The sequence below is a fragment of the Mytilus trossulus genome, chromosome 13 (genome assembly GCF_036588685.1).
Source record: "Mytilus trossulus isolate FHL-02 chromosome 13, PNRI_Mtr1.1.1.hap1, whole genome shotgun sequence".
Classification (NCBI taxonomy): Eukaryota; Metazoa; Mollusca; class Bivalvia; order Mytilida; family Mytilidae; genus Mytilus; species Mytilus trossulus.
In genome coordinates, this window is record NC_086385.1 from 60830195 (window position 1) to 60853841 (window position 23647).

The 23647-nt window shown below is 31.6% G+C and overlaps 1 protein-coding gene across 1 annotated transcript in view; it reads right to left on the bottom strand.

The window, feature by feature from the left end:
* Positions 1-23166, bottom strand: part of LOC134694551 (ankyrin repeat domain-containing protein 6-like) — a 43141-nt gene extending 19975 nt beyond the window's left edge. The window contains exons 1-8 of the mRNA XM_063555564.1: positions 23104-23166; positions 22310-22396; positions 17013-17111; positions 16409-16501; positions 13940-14038; positions 12515-12613; positions 4173-4271; positions 2748-2846 (exon numbers count right to left, since the gene is read on the bottom strand). Of these exons, the coding sequence (XP_063411634.1) occupies positions 2748-2846; positions 4173-4271; positions 12515-12613; positions 13940-14038; positions 16409-16501; positions 17013-17111; positions 22310-22396; positions 23104-23166 (738 nt within the window). The remainder of the gene's footprint in view (positions 1-2747; positions 2847-4172; positions 4272-12514; positions 12614-13939; positions 14039-16408; positions 16502-17012; positions 17112-22309; positions 22397-23103) is intronic.
* Positions 23167-23647: the final 481 nt, after the last annotated feature.

Consider the following 23647-nt stretch of genomic DNA (forward strand, 5'->3'; position numbering starts at 1 on the left):
GTGGTCCCCTTCTTTTAAAGTTGTTCAAAATATTATCAAGCCCTATAAAGGTCTTTTTTTCAGTTTAATGTTTAGTATTTGTCGAGTCATTACAATGTTGACTCTAATACAAGTTTGAGAGAATAATCATAGACAGCAATTAGGCAAACTCATCTTATTGAGGGGGGGATTTTAAAAGAAACATAGATTTGGGTTACTTGGCAAAAAAATGTAAAAAAGTGGCGAAACATGTATTATGTTGGCGAAAGAGGTGGCGAAAAAAATCAAATAATTGACCCAGGGGAAACGCTGGTTGTGTTGCAGCACAACATAAGATTGAAGTGTTTCACATCCGTTGAAAAGGGACTATTTCACTAGAGCGATACAAAGCAGACACACATTAATAAAAAAAAGACCAGAATCCCTTTGGAAATAGATATTACATATTTAGTCATAACACATAATATTGTTAGTTAATTGTCGTGTGTGCATCCGTGTGATGCTGATATACAAAGGATTCAAATCTTAAGCAAACCTGGTGATTATTAGTAATGGGGATTAGTAACTCTGAATGTATTAATAACAAGTTAAGAATGTTTCAACTGCCAGGAATTAAAAAGTGTATCTAGTAAAAAAGTAAACCCACAAAATTATTGAACTCCGAGGAAAATTCAAAAAACAAAAGCACAAACACATCAAACGAATGGATAGCAACTGTCATACATGGTACCTTTTGTTAGCTATTATTCGTGTCTTTCTCTGTATGGTCTATGCTTAACAATAGTCATATTTAATTTTGTGCATTTCATGTATTATTTTTTTCATATATGCATTTGGCTGTTTGGTACAAATATGAAAATACAGTTGCGGAAGAGAAACATTGCAAACCTACATTTCGTTCGTGGCATTATCTTTCAGATTTTGTCTTTGTTTAAGTTTTATTTTAAGTTAATATTCAAACCTTCATGACATTTATAAATCTAAAAGAATTACAAACCCAGAAACAAAGCTTCATTGAAAGGTTTTTAAAGGCATACAATAATGGCCGGTTTCATGCAAGTTTTTACCCTGATTATAAGGCAACATGCCTTAGTAACAAGTTTTCAAAATACCATTTAATTTTAGTCGAGTGTTGATATCAAAAGGGACTTTCCCATACCATTTTCTGAAATATTCCTTCATGGTTTTGTATGACATTCATTAGATCGGCCTACTAGATCTGAACACGGATTATACGTATCCGAGATTGTATAATATTCTATCTGATTCTCAATGCAATTCAAGCAGGAAAAACATAACTACCCTCATATTAAGGAAATATAATTAATTTCTTCCCAAATTATCAACTAACTTAAATACTTGTCTCATGCTGATTAACTGGGCAGTGATATATATCTTTTATTAATTGTATTTCAAAATGTTAAATGCGCTATGAGCATTGTTTTACCTTATGTACATACATGCATGAAACAAAAACATCCCACTTTATTGTTATTAGTAAAATGAGATACATTTTGCTTGCATGTTGTACATACATATGTTTCACAAACCACGCTGTTTATGGGGAGATGTATAGTATTAGTGTTTTCTTTATGTGCTGGATCTCTTCAAAAAGACATAATTTGGTAATTGTACCAGTATGAATACAAAACAACCTCAATAAAATAAAATAAATACAAACGTGTTCTATCATTGATATGTATTAAATATTCAATATTCACAGAACCATCAGAAAATATTAAGCAATGAGTTGCCGGGTTGACAACATGGCAAAAACAGAGACAAATGCCAGACACCATTGGTCATAAAAAAGATCATTAAATGACAGAAATTGTAAACGTTTATTGATAAATAGTCATAACGTTTCAAACATGTTATATAGACATTGCATGTCTTGTCATATTTTGTATTGTCTTATTGTTAGTAAATGTTACAGGGAATATTTCGTTTTGCTACTTCTTTTATTATTGTTCTAGACTTTATTGACCGGTAATGATTCAAACTGATCTAATAACAGATGTACATATCTTTGTGTTTGACGAAGAAACATTTACAGTTGTCAGTCTGTCTATTTCTAAATGTCCCTAGTCTTTAAAGTTTTCAAAACAATAGTATAATTCAACCTACGTCGTAGACATATGGCTACATAGCGAGCAATGCTCTGACTATTTTTAAAATAAAATATATTCTTTGAATTTTTTTTAATAGTTTCGATACAATTGATACTAAAAGGTGTACCTTTATTTTTGTTGCTCACTCTATGCAATCGTGTTTTCTGTTATTCTATGTAAAACATATCATATTTTGTGTTAGATTACAAAAAAACAGTGCAATTTCAGTAGTTTCGAGTACTTATATCAGTGTGCTCTCATATGATTTTTATTTGGTTTAAATTTTCAGTACATGTCAGTAAAATATTGTTTATGTTTTATGTTTTTGTCGTATTATATTATCTCATTACATTTAAATTGTCGTTGATTGTAAGCCTCACCACTAGAACTGTTTTAATTTGCCCTTGTGTTTTTCTCTATATTTTGTGACCACAACAATAGGAAAATTTGTTTCAATTTCCAATGTTCTGCATTCTTCAGTGTTTGTTATGGAAGATTCTAATTTGTCACTTTTCACTAATTTTGCAACTTTTCTTTAGTAAAGAGTATCCACACACACACTAGAAAGCATATTGGGTCTAGTTTGAAATCACATGTGATGCAGTAAATGAATGATTTGGTATAGCGGATAATTCAATATGATTGTAAGTTACTGACCTGATTCTTAATATTGAGATCAATGCCACCATCAATCAACAACTTAGCGATTTCTGTGTTTTCGTAACTCACAGCAACGACAAGTGCAGTGTTACCATACTGGATACAAAAAATACAGTTTTAACATAATAGGAAATAAAACAGGAAGCAACCTATTGGACTAATGGAAGTAAAACAGCAAAGACTGGCACTTAGCGTAAAGTAAAACTGGTACCCGATATCAGAGTGTTATACGAATTTGTCATTAGTTCATATTGCATGGTGCATGGATGCATTTGAGCTTAATGAATATGCATAGATTGATTATTGTTTAGGGATCAGCTAAAGCCCGTCTACAGCTGCGGGAGTTTTTCTTGCTGTGATGAGGACCCAATGGTGACATTGATATTGTTATTTCACAGAAGAGTATAAAAGGAGATTTGGTTTGATTGACATCGAGACCCCTATCCACCTTCGTTTAAATGAAGTGGATGTAAACATTTATAATCAATCGTAAGGCCTTCAACAATGAAAACAAACCATAAAGCATGTGGCGGGGTTAAACGTATTTATATGCTCTCAACCCTCTTTAACATGGGACAGTTGTTTAACAGCACAGCACATGAACATACTATACTTATAAATTCAAAAAGGCTTAAATCATCAGATTCGAGAAAAAACACCAAACAAAAATAACATAACTGACGTGCTGTTTATGTATCTCTTGTCTGTTAACAAAAAAACAAAGAAAAATCACATATTACAGATACACGAATAGCTTATCTATGAATACAAGCATGTTGATGACAAAGCAACAGTATTTATATTTAAAATGTTAAGTCAGACATATTATGCTTCAAATTTCTTTTTTTGCGCCAATTGTTAAAGCTATAATTCCTACCTGTACAATCGTAATAACACTACAAATTGCTGTCCGTTGTGTTATTTTTTTCAAAACAATGCTAAATTATGTTTCCTTAATGATACTGTATATAAAAATATAGTGTCTTATGAAATAGAAGTAATAGGCACAATATAACAGGCATCGATAATCATATAAGCAAGTGAACTATGAACATCTATCAAAGCTAAAGGCTTATACGACTTTCCCGAATGATGACGACAATAACACAGAAGATGATGACGCCGTCGATGACGCGTTTTCTAGAATATCCTTCATCAGGAACACTCAGACATATAGATGCGTCAAACGGTGTAACGTGTGTTTGTATATGACAACATAGATGCAGCTCAATTAATTTTTGTCAAAGTATATTAACAAATAGTAATAAAATACAGAACTCTAAATTAATTTAAAAAGGGTGAGGTCAATTCCATTTGAAGAAATCAAACGTTATACTATGTTAAAAAACATTTTTATTTGTCGTTGCATATATAAACACGTAGTACACAGTTTTGTGTCGGTTTTGTTGATCATTTACTAACCTTGTTCTGTGCATTTAGATCAATACCAGCATCAATAAGCAACATGGTAACTTCCGTGTTTCTTAGTCGTGCAGCAAGGTGAAGTTCAGTTTCACCATCCTATTCATAATGACATACAATACTTTTAACATATCATTTAATGATAACGAAGGCAGATTATTTCAAATAAGAAAATAAAACAACACCGTGTCAATAAAATGTTATTAAAAAATAATAACTGCAAAAAACTCATTATCATTTAAGCGAATGTGTATGTGTTTGTGTATTATTTTAGTTAACGATTATCGTGCAGTGAAAATTAATTATGTTAAGGGCGGTGCTATTTTCGCCGTCATCTTGGTCACATTAGTAACGAAAAGATGTTCGGTCAACGTTGACTGTCAAAACATAACCAACGTCAATATGTAGTTTTGTTGTTCACTCTATGCAATCGTGTTTTCTGTTATTTTATGTAAACCATATCAAATGTTATGTTAAATTACAAAAACAGTGCAATTTCAGAAGTTTCGAGTACTTTTATCAATGTGCTCTCATATAATTTGTATTCGGTTTACATTTTCAGTACATGTAAGTTGAATATTGGTTATGCTTTATGTTTTTGTCGTATGTTATTATGAAATTTATAAAACTTATAGAACTATCAACCCGGATACCAATCTTTATTGAAAGGTGGTGTTTAAATCAATCAATTATTAACCTGTTTCATGTCAATTTAACGCAATATAATGCGACCTGCACTAGTAAAACAGCTGTTTCACAAACCACGCCTCATATAGGGAGATAGATAATATTCATAAATATTGTGTTTTGTTAACGTACTGTACATGTATGTTTTATTCCATAAAAACATAATTTGGGAACTCTACTAGTACATGCTAAGGATATTGTTTTATCAATATACGGGTCTTCTGTAAAGAAAACCAAAGTTGTACTTGGGAGTTATGCGAAACAAATCAGATGTTCGCAGTTAGTATATCACACAAGTGTCATTCAGTTGAACGAGATAACAGATTGTGAAAGAATATCTAACAATGGTCAAGCTTTGCGATTGCTCCGTGAAAGATCTCGTGTCGAACCATGAATATAATTGAAAACAAATTATACTTCAAGAGATGGACGAATCATATCAAACGGACAGTAAAACTAATGAATCTAGAATAAACTGACAACGACATGGCTAAACTGAAAATACAAACGGACAAACAACAGTACACATGACACAACATAGAAAACTAAAGAATAAACAACACGAACCTCACCAAAAACTAGGGGTGATATCAGGTGTTCCGGAAGGGTAAGAAGATCCTGCTTCACATTTGGCACCCGTCGTGTTGATTATATGATAAAAAATCCGGTAAATAGTCTAATTCGGTAGGTCACATTCATGAAAGGGCACGGGATTGTAGTAAGACGTCAGGAACATATCCGATATCATTTGCAAAAACGTTATTCCATAACGGTCAACCAACTCGTGATGGCGTCCGTAAACTGTACGAATGGATGATTTCAACTTCACCATTTGGAACTCTTGATTTAATAGCTTCCTTGTGAGCACCACCTCTATCAAGAAATTCATGATAGGAAATGCAAGCACGGGAATATCGTGTCAATTTGAAGATATATATCCCGTATGCAGGTGCTGCTAGAATATTGCTACTTAGATATGGAAATTCAAAATATGTGAACAAATCACTGAATTTTTAAAACGCTGAGCAAATCCGAAAAAAAAAAAAATTGTGTCTTTCAAAATGATTCATTTTTTTTCAACAATACTGTGAGTCTGATTTTAAAATGATTAAAAAAAATAATTGGAAATATTTGTATTATTTGCGGTATACTACTGTTGCCTTTACTTTACTTTGAAGCATATTTTTTTACCTCAAGATACCGTTTTGATGAGTGATATTGTATTGTTAGGTGACTTTGATAAACAAAATATTTGTCTTTTGTTCTTTGGTTGTATACTTGTTTTTTGAAAACAATTGGGGTAATTAATAGTGTTTTTGTTTTGTTTTAGTGATTGAACTATCCGTTACCTGTAAGAATCAGTTAGTCTACCTTTAGCTGTCCAATATTTTTAAGAAATAGGACGTTTATTCTTAAGAAACCTTGGTCTGCGAAAGGTAACATAATTGTTTCTTAAAGGTAAATGATAGTTCAATCAATGAAATAAAGAACGGGTTAAACAATTGAATGACGATACAACAATGTTTTAATGTCTAATCTGATAGAGATATGTTTTAAACTTAGCACCAGGTGAATAATACAACAGGTATATTTTACATGATTTACCTGTACCATGGTTGGCATAATTAAATCGTTCAAATGTTATCATTTTAGAAATACCGAACATGACTTCAAATATATTGCAGCATAGTTGTAGACATATTTGTACATACACAATGGCCTCGATTTTCTAACCTACTGTCACGTGTATATAACATCTAATGATATGTAACAGTCATATTACACCGAAGGATATTCATTTACTGTAACTTAAAAGCATATGTGGGGTTCGTAATCTAGATAAACGTTTAAATTTTCTTATTTTTTTTCATTTTATAAATGATCGGTTCTGTACAATATGGCGTTAATTAAGAACAAGGGAATACAATATATTGTCAGCTTATTTTCTATTCAATTTCTGATAAATGCCAATATATGTAAACTGTAGTCTGCAAGTTTATGTTCTGCTTTTTTCACAGTAAAATGTTCCGAAACATGTTCATGAAGAACTGACACATCTAGAGGAGGAGGCCCAATATACCAAGCATAAACAAAAACAATGTTTATTTAGTATTTTGAATAACATGAACAACTTTCAATGTCAAATACTAACATAATGACGACCATAAAGTGGAAAATAAAGACAAAGACGATGACGAAAATGTTAATCAATTAACACAATGGACTGATAAAGAGACTGATTAATTTCTATACATTATAATATAAATAAATAAAAAAACGGATCCATGATCAAAAATGATGTAAAAATAGAAAGACACTTTATCATACCTATTGGTGCAATGCGGGACCTAGCATTCATTATCCATAAAGAACTGGACAAATTTTTAGTAAGAATATTTTTTGGAAACTTGTTGGATTATGCACAGACAGTTTACATTGTATCCATTATAGCTTATATATGTACCAAAAGGATACCAAACTTACTATACGGTACATACATCATAATGTGTTGTGTATTTTAATCAAAGATACAAATGGCTGCTGATCCAGAGCTGAGTGTCCCCTCTCAATTTGTTTTTGAAGTATAATAATGATGAGCAAGTTACCCCCGACTGTTTGATTTCTGGATAATTCGAATTATGTCATTCGATTGAAAATATCAGAACCAATCAACCAGACTGTTAAGTGCCTCAAATGTCTTCAAAGTATGTTTATATCATTTTAACAAGCACCATTAAGCAATATGTACTATAGTAAAAAGTAGTTAAAAAATCACATGCATGGCCAAACACATGTACAAAAAAAAAGTAAAATCACAAAAATACTGAACTCAGAGGAAAATCAATTTGGAAAGTCCATAATCACATGGCAAAATCAAAAAACAAAACGCATCAAAAACGAATGGACAAGAACTGTCATATTCCTGACTTGGTACAGGCATTTTCAAATGTAGAAAATGGTGGATTAAACCTGGTTCTATAGCGCTAACCCTCTCACTTTAATAACAGTCTCATCAAATTCCGTTACATTTACATGATGCGTTAAATAAACAGTCACAATCAATAAAATAGTCAAAATATGGGAACATCAGTCATCATCGTATAACAATTTAACAGGACACAACAACATCTACGATCTACGAACACATGGATTGATTTGAGTGTCTGACGTCAGAAAAATTATATACGTCACATAAATTTGTCGTTCAATGTGCATACAATAGTTATCAAAAGTACCTGGATTATAAACAATTTTAAATTTTACATAGGCAATGAGCGCAGACAGGGTTAAAAAATCAGGCAATGAGCGCAGACAGGGTTAAAAAATAAAAAGTATGTAAGAATAAATTACTAGTCCAAAAGTTATACATGGAATTTATGAGAATCCAAAACTTTTAAAAGGAACAATTTAACAGGACACAAAAACCTATCCACGAACACATGGATCTACTCTACAAACGCACTGTCTGTTTTAATAAGATTTATTATCTTCATCACGGCCACCTATATATATAAATGCATGCTTTTAATTTTGTTTATTGGAATAGTTGTGAAGTAGGTAGTTCCTTTAGAAATATTGACAAGTTTTAACCACTCTTAAACTTAAAAACGAGAAAATAACAGCTTTCTACTCTGTTATCTATGATACAAATCAGACGATTGCCAATAAGACAACGATCCGTCAAAATTAAAATGCTGTGAATGTACGTAATAATAAAAGAGGGAAGAAATATACCAGAAGGAGAGTCAAACTCATAGATAGAAAATACAATGACAACGCCATGGCTAAAATCAAAAAGACAAACAGACAAATTATAGTACAGAAGACACAGAAGATAAGAAACCATAGGTTTTCAACAATGTGAAAAACATATAACGTATTGTCGGCTATAAATGACCGGGACAACTAACAACCTATTTCATAACAAAACAAGTTACGAAAAATTAATATGACAGACATGAACCAACGAAAAACAATGATATACAGAACCCAGCTGTAGGACATACATAATTTTGGCGCGGTGAATATGTTCGTTAACGCTTAATTCTACCTTTAACCTTGTATAGTTGTGTTCAGGGTTTCCGCTGGCGGTCGTCATTTTCGCAATTTGCGAAAAAATAATAATCGTGGCGACCAAAATTCGTCATTGGCGAAAGAATTTGGCGAAAGAAATATATATAACGATTTATTTTCAACCATCTTGTTTATTTACTTTTTTCGGGTTTTCGGACTTTACCTGATCAGACAATACTCGGAATTCACCTTAAACTCGTTAAGATTTTGACAGAAAATCAATAATCAGCTGATTGCATTGTATAGCTATCGACATCAAAGGACTAATTAATAAAGGTGTTGATTGTATTATATGACAAAATGATATGGTTAAATGGCGCCCGTCATATGTCACATAAAGGATTTATTAACCAATTGGCGACGCAAAATTTTGACGACTCCTGTCCTTCTTTAAATGATAGTCCAGAAAAGAAAACTGTTGTTATGACGAAAAATGTACAAAAGCAAGAAAGGTCTCCGATATAAAACTTAATTATTTAACGTTGATATCGATAATTAATTTGAGTGGTTACTTAAAAGTCTATTCAGTGACACACGTGTTCCAAGCATAGTTTTACATGTTTACCATGGTCTAACCCGTCGTGTTATGGGGGAATCTAGACAACAGGTTGGGAACTACCCCTCGAATGATAGTAACCCTTCAATGTAATGACTACACCTTTAGGGATCATTTTCAAGTGAGAAAAACATGTTTTGTTGTAAAAACCACGTCTTAGTACAAAAGGGCACATGTTTTTATTTTAAAAGAAACTTTCCCATAGAACTGTACATCTTTTAGGTATCGAGGATTTTTTCTATATTCCAGGACATGTATCTTCTTTATTTTAAAAGAACGTGGTCCCCTTCTTTTAAAGTTGTTCAAAATATTATCAAGCCCTATAAAGGTCTTTTTTTCAGTTTAATGTTTAGTATTTGTCGAGTCATTACAATGTTGACTCTAATACAAGTTTGAGAGAATAATCATAGACAGCAATTAGGCAAACTCATCTTATTGAGGGGGGGATTTTAAAAGAAACATAGATTTGGGTTACTTGGCAAAAAAATGTAAAAAAGTGGCGAAACATGTATTATGTTGGCGAAAGAGGTGGCGAAAAAAATCAAATAATTGACCCAGGGGAAACGCTGGTTGTGTTGCAGCACAACATAAGATTGAAGTGTTTCACATCCGTTGAAAAGGGACTATTTCACTAGAGCGATACAAAGCAGACACACATTAATAAAAAAAAGACCAGAATCCCTTTGGAAATAGATATTACATATTTAGTCATAACACATAATATTGTTAGTTAATTGTCGTGTGTGCATCCGTGTGATGCTGATATACAAAGGATTCAAATCTTAAGCAAACCTGGTGATTATTAGTAATGGGGATTAGTAACTCTGAATGTATTAATAACAAGTTAAGAATGTTTCAACTGCCAGGAATTAAAAAGTGTATCTAGTAAAAAAGTAAACCCACAAAATTATTGAACTCCGAGGAAAATTCAAAAAACAAAAGCACAAACACATCAAACGAATGGATAGCAACTGTCATACATGGTACCTTTTGTTAGCTATTATTCGTGTCTTTCTCTGTATGGTCTATGCTTAACAATAGTCATATTTAATTTTGTGCATTTCATGTATTATTTTTTTCATATATGCATTTGGCTGTTTGGTACAAATATGAAAATACAGTTGCGGAAGAGAAACATTGCAAACCTACATTTCGTTCGTGGCATTATCTTTCAGATTTTGTCTTTGTTTAAGTTTTATTTTAAGTTAATATTCAAACCTTCATGACATTTATAAATCTAAAAGAATTACAAACCCAGAAACAAAGCTTCATTGAAAGGTTTTTAAAGGCATACAATAATGGCCGGTTTCATGCAAGTTTTTACCCTGATTATAAGGCAACATGCCTTAGTAACAAGTTTTCAAAATACCATTTAATTTTAGTCGAGTGTTGATATCAAAAGGGACTTTCCCATACCATTTTCTGAAATATTCCTTCATGGTTTTGTATGACATTCATTAGATCGGCCTACTAGATCTGAACACGGATTATACGTATCCGAGATTGTATAATATTCTATCTGATTCTCAATGCAATTCAAGCAGGAAAAACATAACTACCCTCATATTAAGGAAATATAATTAATTTCTTCCCAAATTATCAACTAACTTAAATACTTGTCTCATGCTGATTAACTGGGCAGTGATATATATCTTTTATTAATTGTATTTCAAAATGTTAAATGCGCTATGAGCATTGTTTTACCTTATGTACATACATGCATGAAACAAAAACATCCCACTTTATTGTTATTAGTAAAATGAGATACATTTTGCTTGCATGTTGTACATACATATGTTTCACAAACCACGCTGTTTATGGGGAGATGTATAGTATTAGTGTTTTCTTTATGTGCTGGATCTCTTCAAAAAGACATAATTTGGTAATTGTACCAGTATGAATACAAAACAACCTCAATAAAATAAAATAAATACAAACGTGTTCTATCATTGATATGTATTAAATATTCAATATTCACAGAACCATCAGAAAATATTAAGCAATGAGTTGCCGGGTTGACAACATGGCAAAAACAGAGACAAATGCCAGACACCATTGGTCATAAAAAAGATCATTAAATGACAGAAATTGTAAACGTTTATTGATAAATAGTCATAACGTTTCAAACATGTTATATAGACATTGCATGTCTTGTCATATTTTGTATTGTCTTATTGTTAGTAAATGTTACAGGGAATATTTCGTTTTGCTACTTCTTTTATTATTGTTCTAGACTTTATTGACCGGTAATGATTCAAACTGATCTAATAACAGATGTACATATCTTTGTGTTTGACGAAGAAACATTTACAGTTGTCAGTCTGTCTATTTCTAAATGTCCCTAGTCTTTAAAGTTTTCAAAACAATAGTATAATTCAACCTACGTCGTAGACATATGGCTACATAGCGAGCAATGCTCTGACTATTTTTAAAATAAAATATATTCTTTGAATTTTTTTTAATAGTTTCGATACAATTGATACTAAAAGGTGTACCTTTATTTTTGTTGCTCACTCTATGCAATCGTGTTTTCTGTTATTCTATGTAAAACATATCATATTTTGTGTTAGATTACAAAAAAACAGTGCAATTTCAGTAGTTTCGAGTACTTATATCAGTGTGCTCTCATATGATTTTTATTTGGTTTAAATTTTCAGTACATGTCAGTAAAATATTGTTTATGTTTTATGTTTTTGTCGTATTATATTATCTCATTACATTTAAATTGTCGTTGATTGTAAGCCTCACCACTAGAACTGTTTTAATTTGCCCTTGTGTTTTTCTCTATATTTTGTGACCACAACAATAGGAAAATTTGTTTCAATTTCCAATGTTCTGCATTCTTCAGTGTTTGTTATGGAAGATTCTAATTTGTCACTTTTCACTAATTTTGCAACTTTTCTTTAGTAAAGAGTATCCACACACACACTAGAAAGCATATTGGGTCTAGTTTGAAATCACATGTGATGCAGTAAATGAATGATTTGGTATAGCGGATAATTCAATATGATTGTAAGTTACTGACCTGATTCTTAATATTGAGATCAATGCCACCATCAATCAACAACTTAGCGATTTCTGTGTTTTCGTAACTCACAGCAACGACAAGTGCAGTGTTACCATACTGGATACAAAAAATACAGTTTTAACATAATAGGAAATAAAACAGGAAGCAACCTATTGGACTAATGGAAGTAAAACAGCAAAGACTGGCACTTAGCGTAAAGTAAAACTGGTACCCGATATCAGAGTGTTATACGAATTTGTCATTAGTTCATATTGCATGGTGCATGGATGCATTTGAGCTTAATGAATATGCATAGATTGATTATTGTTTAGGGATCAGCTAAAGCCCGTCTACAGCTGCGGGAGTTTTTCTTGCTGTGATGAGGACCCAATGGTGACATTGATATTGTTATTTCACAGAAGAGTATAAAAGGAGATTTGGTTTGATTGACATCGAGACCCCTATCCACCTTCGTTTAAATGAAGTGGATGTAAACATTTATAATCAATCGTAAGGCCTTCAACAATGAAAACAAACCATAAAGCATGTGGCGGGGTTAAACGTATTTATATGCTCTCAACCCTCTTTAACATGGGACAGTTGTTTAACAGCACAGCACATGAACATACTATACTTATAAATTCAAAAAGGCTTAAATCATCAGATTCGAGAAAAAACACCAAACAAAAATAACATAACTGACGTGCTGTTTATGTATCTCTTGTCTGTTAACAAAAAAACAAAGAAAAATCACATATTACAGATACACGAATAGCTTATCTATGAATACAAGCATGTTGATGACAAAGCAACAGTATTTATATTTAAAATGTTAAGTCAGACATATTATGCTTCAAATTTCTTTTTTTGCGCCAATTGTTAAAGCTATAATTCCTACCTGTACAATCGTAATAACACTACAAATTGCTGTCCGTTGTGTTATTTTTTTCAAAACAATGCTAAATTATGTTTCCTTAATGATACTGTATATAAAAATATAGTGTCTTATGAAATAGAAGTAATAGGCACAATATAACAGGCATCGATAATCATATAAGCAAGTGAACTATGAACATCTATCAAAGCTAAAGGCTTATACGACTTTCCCGAATGATGACGACAATAACACAGAAGATGATGACGCCGTCGATGACGCGTTTTCTAGAATATCCTTCATCAGGAACACTCAGACATATAGATGCGTCAAACGGTGTAACGTGTGTTTGTATATGACAACATAGATGCAGCTCAATTAATTTTTGTCAAAGTATATTAACAAATAGTAATAAAATACAGAACTCTAAATTAATTTAAAAAGGGTGAGGTCAATTCCATTTGAAGAAATCAAACGTTATACTATGTTAAAAAACATTTTTATTTGTCGTTGCATATATAAACACGTAGTACACAGTTTTGTGTCGGTTTTGTTGATCATTTACTAACCTTGTTCTGTGCATTTAGATCAATACCAGCATCAATAAGCAACATGGTAACTTCCGTGTTTCTTAGTCGTGCAGCAAGGTGAAGTTCAGTTTCACCATCCTATTCATAATGACATACAATACTTTTAACATATCATTTAATGATAACGAAGGCAGATTATTTCAAATAAGAAAATAAAACAACACCGTGTCAATAAAATGTTATTAAAAAATAATAACTGCAAAAAACTCATTATCATTTAAGCGAATGTGTATGTGTTTGTGTATTATTTTAGTTAACGATTATCGTGCAGTGAAAATTAATTATGTTAAGGGCGGTGCTATTTTCGCCGTCATCTTGGTCACATTAGTAACGAAAAGATGTTCGGTCAACGTTGACTGTCAAAACATAACCAACGTCAATATGTAGTTTTGTTGTTCACTCTATGCAATCGTGTTTTCTGTTATTTTATGTAAACCATATCAAATGTTATGTTAAATTACAAAAACAGTGCAATTTCAGAAGTTTCGAGTACTTTTATCAATGTGCTCTCATATAATTTGTATTCGGTTTACATTTTCAGTACATGTAAGTTGAATATTGGTTATGCTTTATGTTTTTGTCGTATGTTATTATGAAATTTATAAAACTTATAGAACTATTAACCCGGATACCAATCTTTATTGAAAGGTGGTGTTTAAATCAATCAATTATTAACCTGTTTCATGTCAATTTAACGCAATATAATGCGACCTGCACTAGTAAAACAGCTGTTTCACAAACCACGCCTCATATAGGGAGATAGATAATATTCATAAATATTGTGTTTTGTTAACGTACTGTACATGTATGTTTTATTCCATAAAAACATAATTTGGGAACTCTACTAGTACATGCTAAGGATATTGTTTTATCAATATACGGGTCTTCTGTAAAGAAAACCAAAGTTGTACTTGGGAGTTATGCGAAACAAATCAGATGTTCGCAGTTAGTATATCACACAAGTGTCATTCAGTTGAACGAGATAACAGATTGTGAAAGAATATCTAACAATGGTCAAGCTTTGCGATTGCTCCGTGAAAGATCTCGTGTCGAACCATGAATATAATTGAAAACAAATTATACTTCAAGAGATGGACGAATCATATCAAACGGACAGTAAAACTAATGAATCTAGAATAAACTGACAACGACATGGCTAAACTGAAAATACAAACGGACAAACAACAGTACACATGACACAACATAGAAAACTAAAGAATAAACAACACGAACCTCACCAAAAACTAGGGGTGATATCAGGTGTTCCGGAAGGGTAAGAAGATCCTGCTTCACATTTGGCACCCGTCGTGTTGATTATATGATAAAAAATCCGGTAAATAGTCTAATTCGGTAGGTCACATTCATGAAAGGGCACGGGATTGTAGTAAGACGTCAGAAACATATCCGATATCATTTGCAAAAACGTTATTCCATAACGGTCAACCAACTCGTGATGGCGTCCGTAAACTGTACGAATGGATGATTTCAACTTCACCATTTGGAACTCTTGATTTAATAGCTTCCTTGTGAGCACCACCTCTATCAAGAAATTCATGATAGGAAATGCAAGCACGGGAATATCGTGTCAATTTGAAGATATATATCCCGTATGCAGGTGCTGCTAGAATATTGCTACTTAGATATGGAAATTCAAAATATGTGAACAAATCACTGAATTTTTAAAACGCTGAGCAAATCCGAAAAAAAAAAAAATTGTGTCTTTCAAAATGATTCATTTTTTTTCAACAATACTGTGAGTCTGATTTTAAAATGATTAAAAAAAATAATTGGAAATATTTGTATTGTTTGATATAATTACAGTATGCTTTCGTCTACTTCTAAATTGATCAGTCATACCTTCCTTCCTTGTGTTGATGTTTTCAAAAATGGTTTAATCTAACCTACTGTATAGCCATATGGCTACCTCTTTTTCATTGCTCTGACTTTTATTAAATAAGATATATCATTTTTATAATTTAATAGTTTTGATATCATTGATAGTAACATGTGTTTCTGTAATGTTGTTGCCAAGTCCGTGCACTTATTTTCTGTTCTTATATGTAAACCAAATATAATTTCTTGTCTTATTTTCCAAACAGTGCAGGCTATGTAATTTTGAGTACATGTCAGTTGAACAATGTTTATATTTTATGTCGTATGATAGTAGCTCATCATATTTAAAATGTAATTGATTGTAAGCTTCATTACTAGAATTGTTACAATATAACCTAGTGTCTCTAGATATATTGTCTCCTCAACATTAGGATCAGTTTTCAATCAACAATGTTTTTTTTCCTTCATTTTGTTGCTTTCTACAGTGTTTGTTTTGAAAAATGAAGATAATTGGTTTGAACCAACCACACAGCATATATATTGATGCAGTAAACTTTATGTTTGTTATTGTACATAATTCAATATAACTGTAAGTTTAACGTATAATCCACTGACCTGATTTTGTATATTGAGACCAGCATCGATCAGAAATTTGCCGATATCTGTATTTCCGTTCATTACAGCAATGTGCAGAGCAGTGTAACCATACTGGATAGACAACAAAATAACAATATTAACATAATATGAAATTAATCAGGAATCAATCTATTACATTAATAGGAGTAAAACAGCATTAACTCACACTAAACTTAAAGTCAAACTGGTACCCGATATCAGATTATACTATTATACTATTTACCGGGTTTATAATAACATGAGCAACCAATGGCTGCCACATGTGAAACAAGATCTGTTTACCCTTAACCCTGAGATCACTTACAATTTTTGTGGGGTTCGTGCTACTTAGTCTTTAGTTTTCTATGTTTTGTGATGTGTTATGTTAATTGTCTGTTTGTCTTTTTTTTCAAGCCATGACGTTGTCAATTGATTTTCGATCTATGAGTTTGAATGACCCTTTAGCATGTTTAGTATGTGTTGCCCCACTTTTGTATTGATACTTTATGCCATAACATTAGTGAATTCAGCAGACACTCTGTTTTTATTGTCTTGCATTCTACAAAATGTTCCTCTATCAAGAACACGCAAATAACAACATTACCTTGTTCTGGGTAATGCTATCAATACCAGCATCAATTAGCAATTTGATGGTGTATGTGTTTCTGATCCGTGCAGCATTGTGAAGTGCAGTTTCGCCATTCTGAATATAAAACATACGTTTAAAAATAGCAATGATGAATGATGAAGAAAGCAACTAATGATAACAAATAGAATAAAATAACACATTGTCGCACTATTCCAAGTCAATCAAATTTAACATTAAAATCCGTATCACAAAAATCATCATCATACAAATTGAACACATCAACACAATGAAGGCTGTACCCAATCATTTTCTTTGTATTTTCTACTTTCAAGTCCATGTGATATGTATTTAAACGATAATCAGTTGGAAATAGAATGTAGCAACCAATTATTTTATTTCAGAATAACAAGGCTACACACGAACCCACTGTGTAACATAACAGACTTTGAAAGGCATGCGTTACTTGATATATGTATATATATGTCTAATTACGAGACACCTCTTTAGAACAGGACATACTTTTGATAATATCACCTTTCAAATAATTGAGGTAAACCAAAATTTGGATTCCGAAAGGAGAAAACAAAGAGAAAGGTTCTGGATGCATCAGTTCATACTCTTGAACCTAATGGACTTAATGAGAAAAACAGTTTTACCCAAAACCACAGGAACAATTCATGAATTTCATTCTATTTAACCAAAACAACTATTTTTACATTGTCTTATTGGGGCCTATTATAGCTGACTATGCGGTATCGGCTTTGCTCACTGTTGAAGGCCGTGTGGTGATCTATAGTTGTTAATGTCTGTGTCATTTTGGTCTTTTGTGGACAAATGGTGGATAGTTGTCTCATTGGTAATTATACCATATCTTCTTTTTTATATTTGTTTAAATTTAAAATTGTAATTTTCAATAAACGGCAAAAATATGTTTTATATAGACCATCAATCAATAAGTTAAACTATTAAACGAATTTAGTGTAGCTCAAGCTACAACGATATTTGTTGTCATGCATCCGATTTCACCTAGATAGATGCACACGCCCGATGAAGCTTATATTGATATTGCGTGAATAATATATAAAATATAACACCTAATTTTATAACACTCATTAGTGTTTTAAAGTTACATTCTTAGACACTCATATAATTTAATTTAGTATTTGCATTAGTTTATTTAAAAACTGATCCACATCTAGATAGATTGAATGTTGAGTGTTGCTATTTTTAGACACTATATATATATATATATAAGAAAATTATTAAAAGATAATAACGGTTTCAATGCATCACTTTTTTACTAGTACTTTCACTGCTTCCGCAGATCTTCAGGTAATGTGACTTGTATATAAATAAAACAATTGATTGACGTTAACAATAGTATGACGTTAACAAATACAAGGGAGACTACTAATGTCATTTTAAGACTTTAAAATGTTACGTTAAAATTAGAATATCATTTATCATTTAATCCCGGGTTGAGAATGTTTATGAATAATTCTTCCTTCTTCCTCCTGAGAAAATCATTTTGACGATTGACCATATACAATGGAAATATTTTAAATCGTCCATTAGAACAACGATGGAAATGGTCGTTTGCCCTGATGAGTGTTAAATCTTCATGGTTGGTTTGCTGTCTATGTAAAGTCATTCTAGTCCGCAGTTCATTTTTTGTCTCTCCAACATAGAATTCCTCACAATTTGAACATATGAGAGAATAGATGACGTTTGAACTTTTACAAGACATATTTTGCCTCACAGTAAAATGCTTTCCATTTTTGAAATAAATTGAACTTTTTTCTATTAAATTTGGACAAGTCATACATCGTTTATCGGTACATTTTTTTTACAATTGGCACAGTTTCATTAAAGTCAAATTTTGAAGATGTTAAATATCGTTTCAGACTTTTCGACTGTCTTTTGCTGTTGATAATCTTCTTTTTCTGTAAGACCTTGTCCATTCTTTCACTTTTGTGTAAATTTGTTTCAATTTGTCGCATGAAACTAAAAATGTCATAATCTCGCGGATTATAAGTTGTGACAAACGGAATAATTTTGTTTAAATTGTTCGATGATTCCTCGGTAGTTTCGGATCGCCGTGATTCTGTAACAATTGGTCCTTTTGTCAGTGCCTTTTGAATTCCGTAATTTATTACTTGCTCCGGGTAGTGTTGCTTCTTTAAATACGCTTTTAATTCTTCCAGTCTTTTATTGCGTAATATGTCTGTACTTGTAATAGTGATTATTCTTGACGCTAGATTAAAAGGTATATTTAATTTAACATGTTTTGGATGGTTTGAGTAAAAATTTAAATACATATGTGTATCAGTGTTTTTGGAGAAGATATCTGTGACAATTTCATTGTCTTCCGTTATAATAACCAAAATATCCAAAAACGGCTATTCCCTGACATTTCTGTTAATAGTGAAATGAATATATGGATTTAAAGAATTTAAATCAGAATGAAAATCTGAGACAGATATATCCGAATTCCAAATTATAAAACAGTCGTCAAGAAATCGTTTCCAGTTTTGACGTATGTAAATGGCAAATTCATTTCCGTACTTGTGACTCAATTTTTCGTATAATAATTGTTCCAAATATCCAAGTACCAAAGTGGCATATGAAGGCGCCATTTTAGTACCCATAGCTGTTCCTTTTTTCTGATGATAGTATGTTCCGTTAAAGTAAAAAATATTTCTTTCTAGTATAAGTTTCAAAGATGCAAGGATAAATTCTTTTGTTAATCTGTTTTCAATGACGTTTTCCGTATTTTCTAACCAATATTTTACGGCTGTAATTCCTAAGTCATGAGGGATATTTGTGTATAAGCTGACAATATCAAAAGTAATGAGTTCTGAATTCGGGTTTACAGTTTTTGGTAGATGATTTAAAAATTCCAAATCGTCTCAAAAAGGTTTAAGCACAATGTCTATAAAATGGCTTAAATTCTGTGTAACACTATTGGGTCCACCCACAATTGGTCGAAATTTTAAATCATTTGGTGTTAAAAGTTCGATGTATTCACTGTTTTGTTCTGATATCGCATTTGAAATTTCCTCACTTTTGTGAATTTTTGGTAAACCATAGAAATAGCTTTCTGAAAATTTAGAATTTGAAATGTAATCTATCTCTTCTTTAAACAATTCCGTTTCATGTTTCTTTAGTAATTTCTTAATCATTGTACTTGTTTGTCGGTCCAATTTTTTATCTGTCACCTCATAAGACATTTCATCTTGTAACATATTTAAAATACTATCTCTGTAATACTCACGGTCCATGATTACAACTGCATTACCTTTATCCGCTTCTTTTATTATTATTGATTTATCTGATTTTAAATTTTGTAAAGCTGTTTTCTCCTCTCGGGTTAAATTGTCCTTGACATTTTTATTGCTTGTAAGTGAATTTGTTTTTAATGTTTTAATAGTTTCTTCTAAATCTTTATCTTTTGTTGGTCTTGGAATCCAGTCTGATTTATTTCTTACCAGTGGTTTATTTTCTTCTTCTTCGTTTTCTTCATTATCCTTACAAAAAATATAATTTATCCTCAATCTTCTGCCAAATTCATCAATGTCGGCTCCAAGTTGTGTTTTATCCTCATTAGGTGTTGGTGTAAATTTTAATCCTCTTTTTTAAAGATTTATTTCCCTTAATTGTAATTTTCTATGCGACAAGTTTATGATTCTAGGGTGAATTTTTTCCGTGTTTGTTAGGCTATTTCCTTCAGGAATGTCTCCTCGTAATTCGTGTTGACTGATGATTGAATTTGGTTCCGTATACTGCGGTCTGTCGTCCCTCCTCCTTTGTCGTTCATCCTGCGTTGTCCTAAAAAATGGTTCTGTACGTTTTGTCCTATGTATGTAGTACCATTATCATTTACAAAATTTTGTTGTCTTCTATGTGGTTCAGGATTTCTTCGTAATCTCAAATTATAGTTATTTTGATTCGCATTTGTTGTTTGTTTAGAAGAACGGTTTTGATTTTGATGATCCTTTGGTTTATTCCGGGGCTGGATATTTTTGTGCGGAGTATGTGATACATGTACTACTGCTTGATTTGTTAAATTATCATCGGTATTGTGTGAATTTCCGGGATACTTTCTTTGTATTTTCCTTTCTTTACGTGGAAAGGTTTTCTTTTTATATGCGCTATCAACCTGTGTGTTTTCTTCGGTAACGAATAAATCACCGAAATGGTCTTTGTATTCTTCAAGCCATAGCTGTTTCCTTTCCCAGATTTGTACAGATTTAATTTCTTCTTTTTCACAATCAGATCTCCATAAATTGTTAATACTTTCTGTGATTTCGGCGTTAAATTTTGCAACAAAAGTTTCGAACATTTCTTCATCTATTTTTTTGTAGTTATATATACATCTGCACATGTGAAATTTATTTTTTACGCCTATATATACATGTATATATACGAGTCCAAATTGAAAACTAAGTTCAAACCTTTGATTGTGTTGGATAAAAACCACAATTTATATACGTGTGCATGTAAAACAAATTTCGTTGTAGAAAGGTATAAAAACAGCACAAACACCATTTTCCAAAAGACCAAACAAGTGAAAGTATATATTTAAACAAAACGCATTTGACTAACAGGTCGAACAACTGATGTTCGTTAACCCTGCGGACTTCCATTGGCCATTGCCAAAAAAAAATTGATCACAAAATGTATCAATATGGAACTTAATATAAATTTAATACTTAACAGAAAAACAAATAACTTGTGGCCACCAGATTATTACACAATCATATGTTGTCAATATTTGATTAATACACCAGATCCGGATTTCGACAATAAATGTCTCTTCATTTATGTTAGGGATCAAACAGTATTTGGAAGGCCATATACAAAGTACCCTCATTTTTAGAAAAAGTACCCTCATTTTTCGATAGACTCTTGAATTTTAATAGTCAATATAGGATGAACGGATCATATAAACTGGAGGTAAAATATGATACAAGCTCAAACGAAAAATGAAAACGAGTCAAAATTGTGTGGATGTAAAACAAATTTCGTATATTTAATGCTATAGATAAATGCAAAAAATCTAGCAACACTGACATGTCGCATTACGTCTGATAATTATGCAGTGCCGATAATACTGATTGGTGGTAATGTTAAGGGGAACGTCATAAGTATTCATGGATAACTGGTTGAGGAATAGAGAATAGCCAGTGATAACCTAAAAAAAGGTTTTTTGTTTGTATATGAAAGAGGTTTGAAGTACTGCATAAACTATCAATTACAAAAATCAAACAAACAATTGAAGCGTGTATTTGTATACTATTACCGTAACTCACATAGTCTTGATAGTTAACATTTGCTCCTCCCTCTAAACATCTCTTTATTGTTTGCGTGTCACCATAACTTGCAGCAGAAAGTAGAGCCTGTATAACATAAAACAACTGTTCGAATGTAAAAATAATTGATATGATAAATAAACAAAATCAATAAATTAAGACACAACACTTTACATCGGGGCTTCAGAAAATATCCTTATTCTCCTAACTTGTACATGGATGATCCGATCAGTACACATCCTGCAAGAGGATGTTGACATTCTACAATGCGTGTACTACCGATATAAAAATAACCATGGTCTCTGCAAAACTAATCAATTCAAAACTAAAACAAAAATAAAAAAAATGTGGACTTTTTTTTCTGTCTATGCAGAAATAACATAACAAAATTGGTGCACACTGAAAAACGCTAGTAGCGAGTTATCTAACAGTGTGCACCACATTTGTTGTGTGTTATTTCGAATAGACAGAAAAAATTTAAAGTCATTTTTTTACATTTGAAAATGCATGTACCAAGTCAGGATTATGACAATTCTTGTCCATTCGTTTTTGATGCGTTTTGTTATTTGATTTTGTCATGTGATTATGGACTTTCCGAATTATTTTTCCTCTAAGTTCAGTATTTTTGTGATTTTACTTTTTTCTTATAATGTAATTCTAAATTCCATTTTAAACCGTAGAAAACCATGAAAAACGTAATTAGTAATTAGTTTATAACAGTGTCACAATCTAACAGTATACATACTATATTATACATCAGATAAAAACAGCATAAAAATATATTAGATTCTTGCCTCAAGAGACATAGGAGACACTTTTCCCTCATGCTCATAAAATGCATACACAGTTAAAAACATTTTTCAAAATTAAAAAGAAAAAAAAAGATAATTGATTTAAAAATCTTAAATAATATGCTAATAAATAATAATAAGAAATTTAAGTTCTTTAAAAGTTATAAATTTATCTTTCTCCTCTTAAACGTCAAATGCAATGTTTTAGCTACTTATAATTGAATTTCATCACAAATCATAATATGATTAAATTTTGATTCTACACTCCAGATAATAGAAACAAAGTTTGATAAAAAGGGTGAATTTAAAAGTTCCTCTCTCAAGTCCGAATTAAAATTACAGTTCATTTAAAAATATTGTTCAGTATCAAGCGTATTTCCATCACAAAACTGACAAATTCTTTCATTTAAAGATGTAACTGGCTGGGTGCATCGTCCTGTTTCAATGGCGTTTTAGTTTGTAACCCACGGATAACTACTGTTTCATTTATTAATGACTCAGATTATATTTGCGTTATTGTTCTATTATTGCATTGCTGATTATTTGT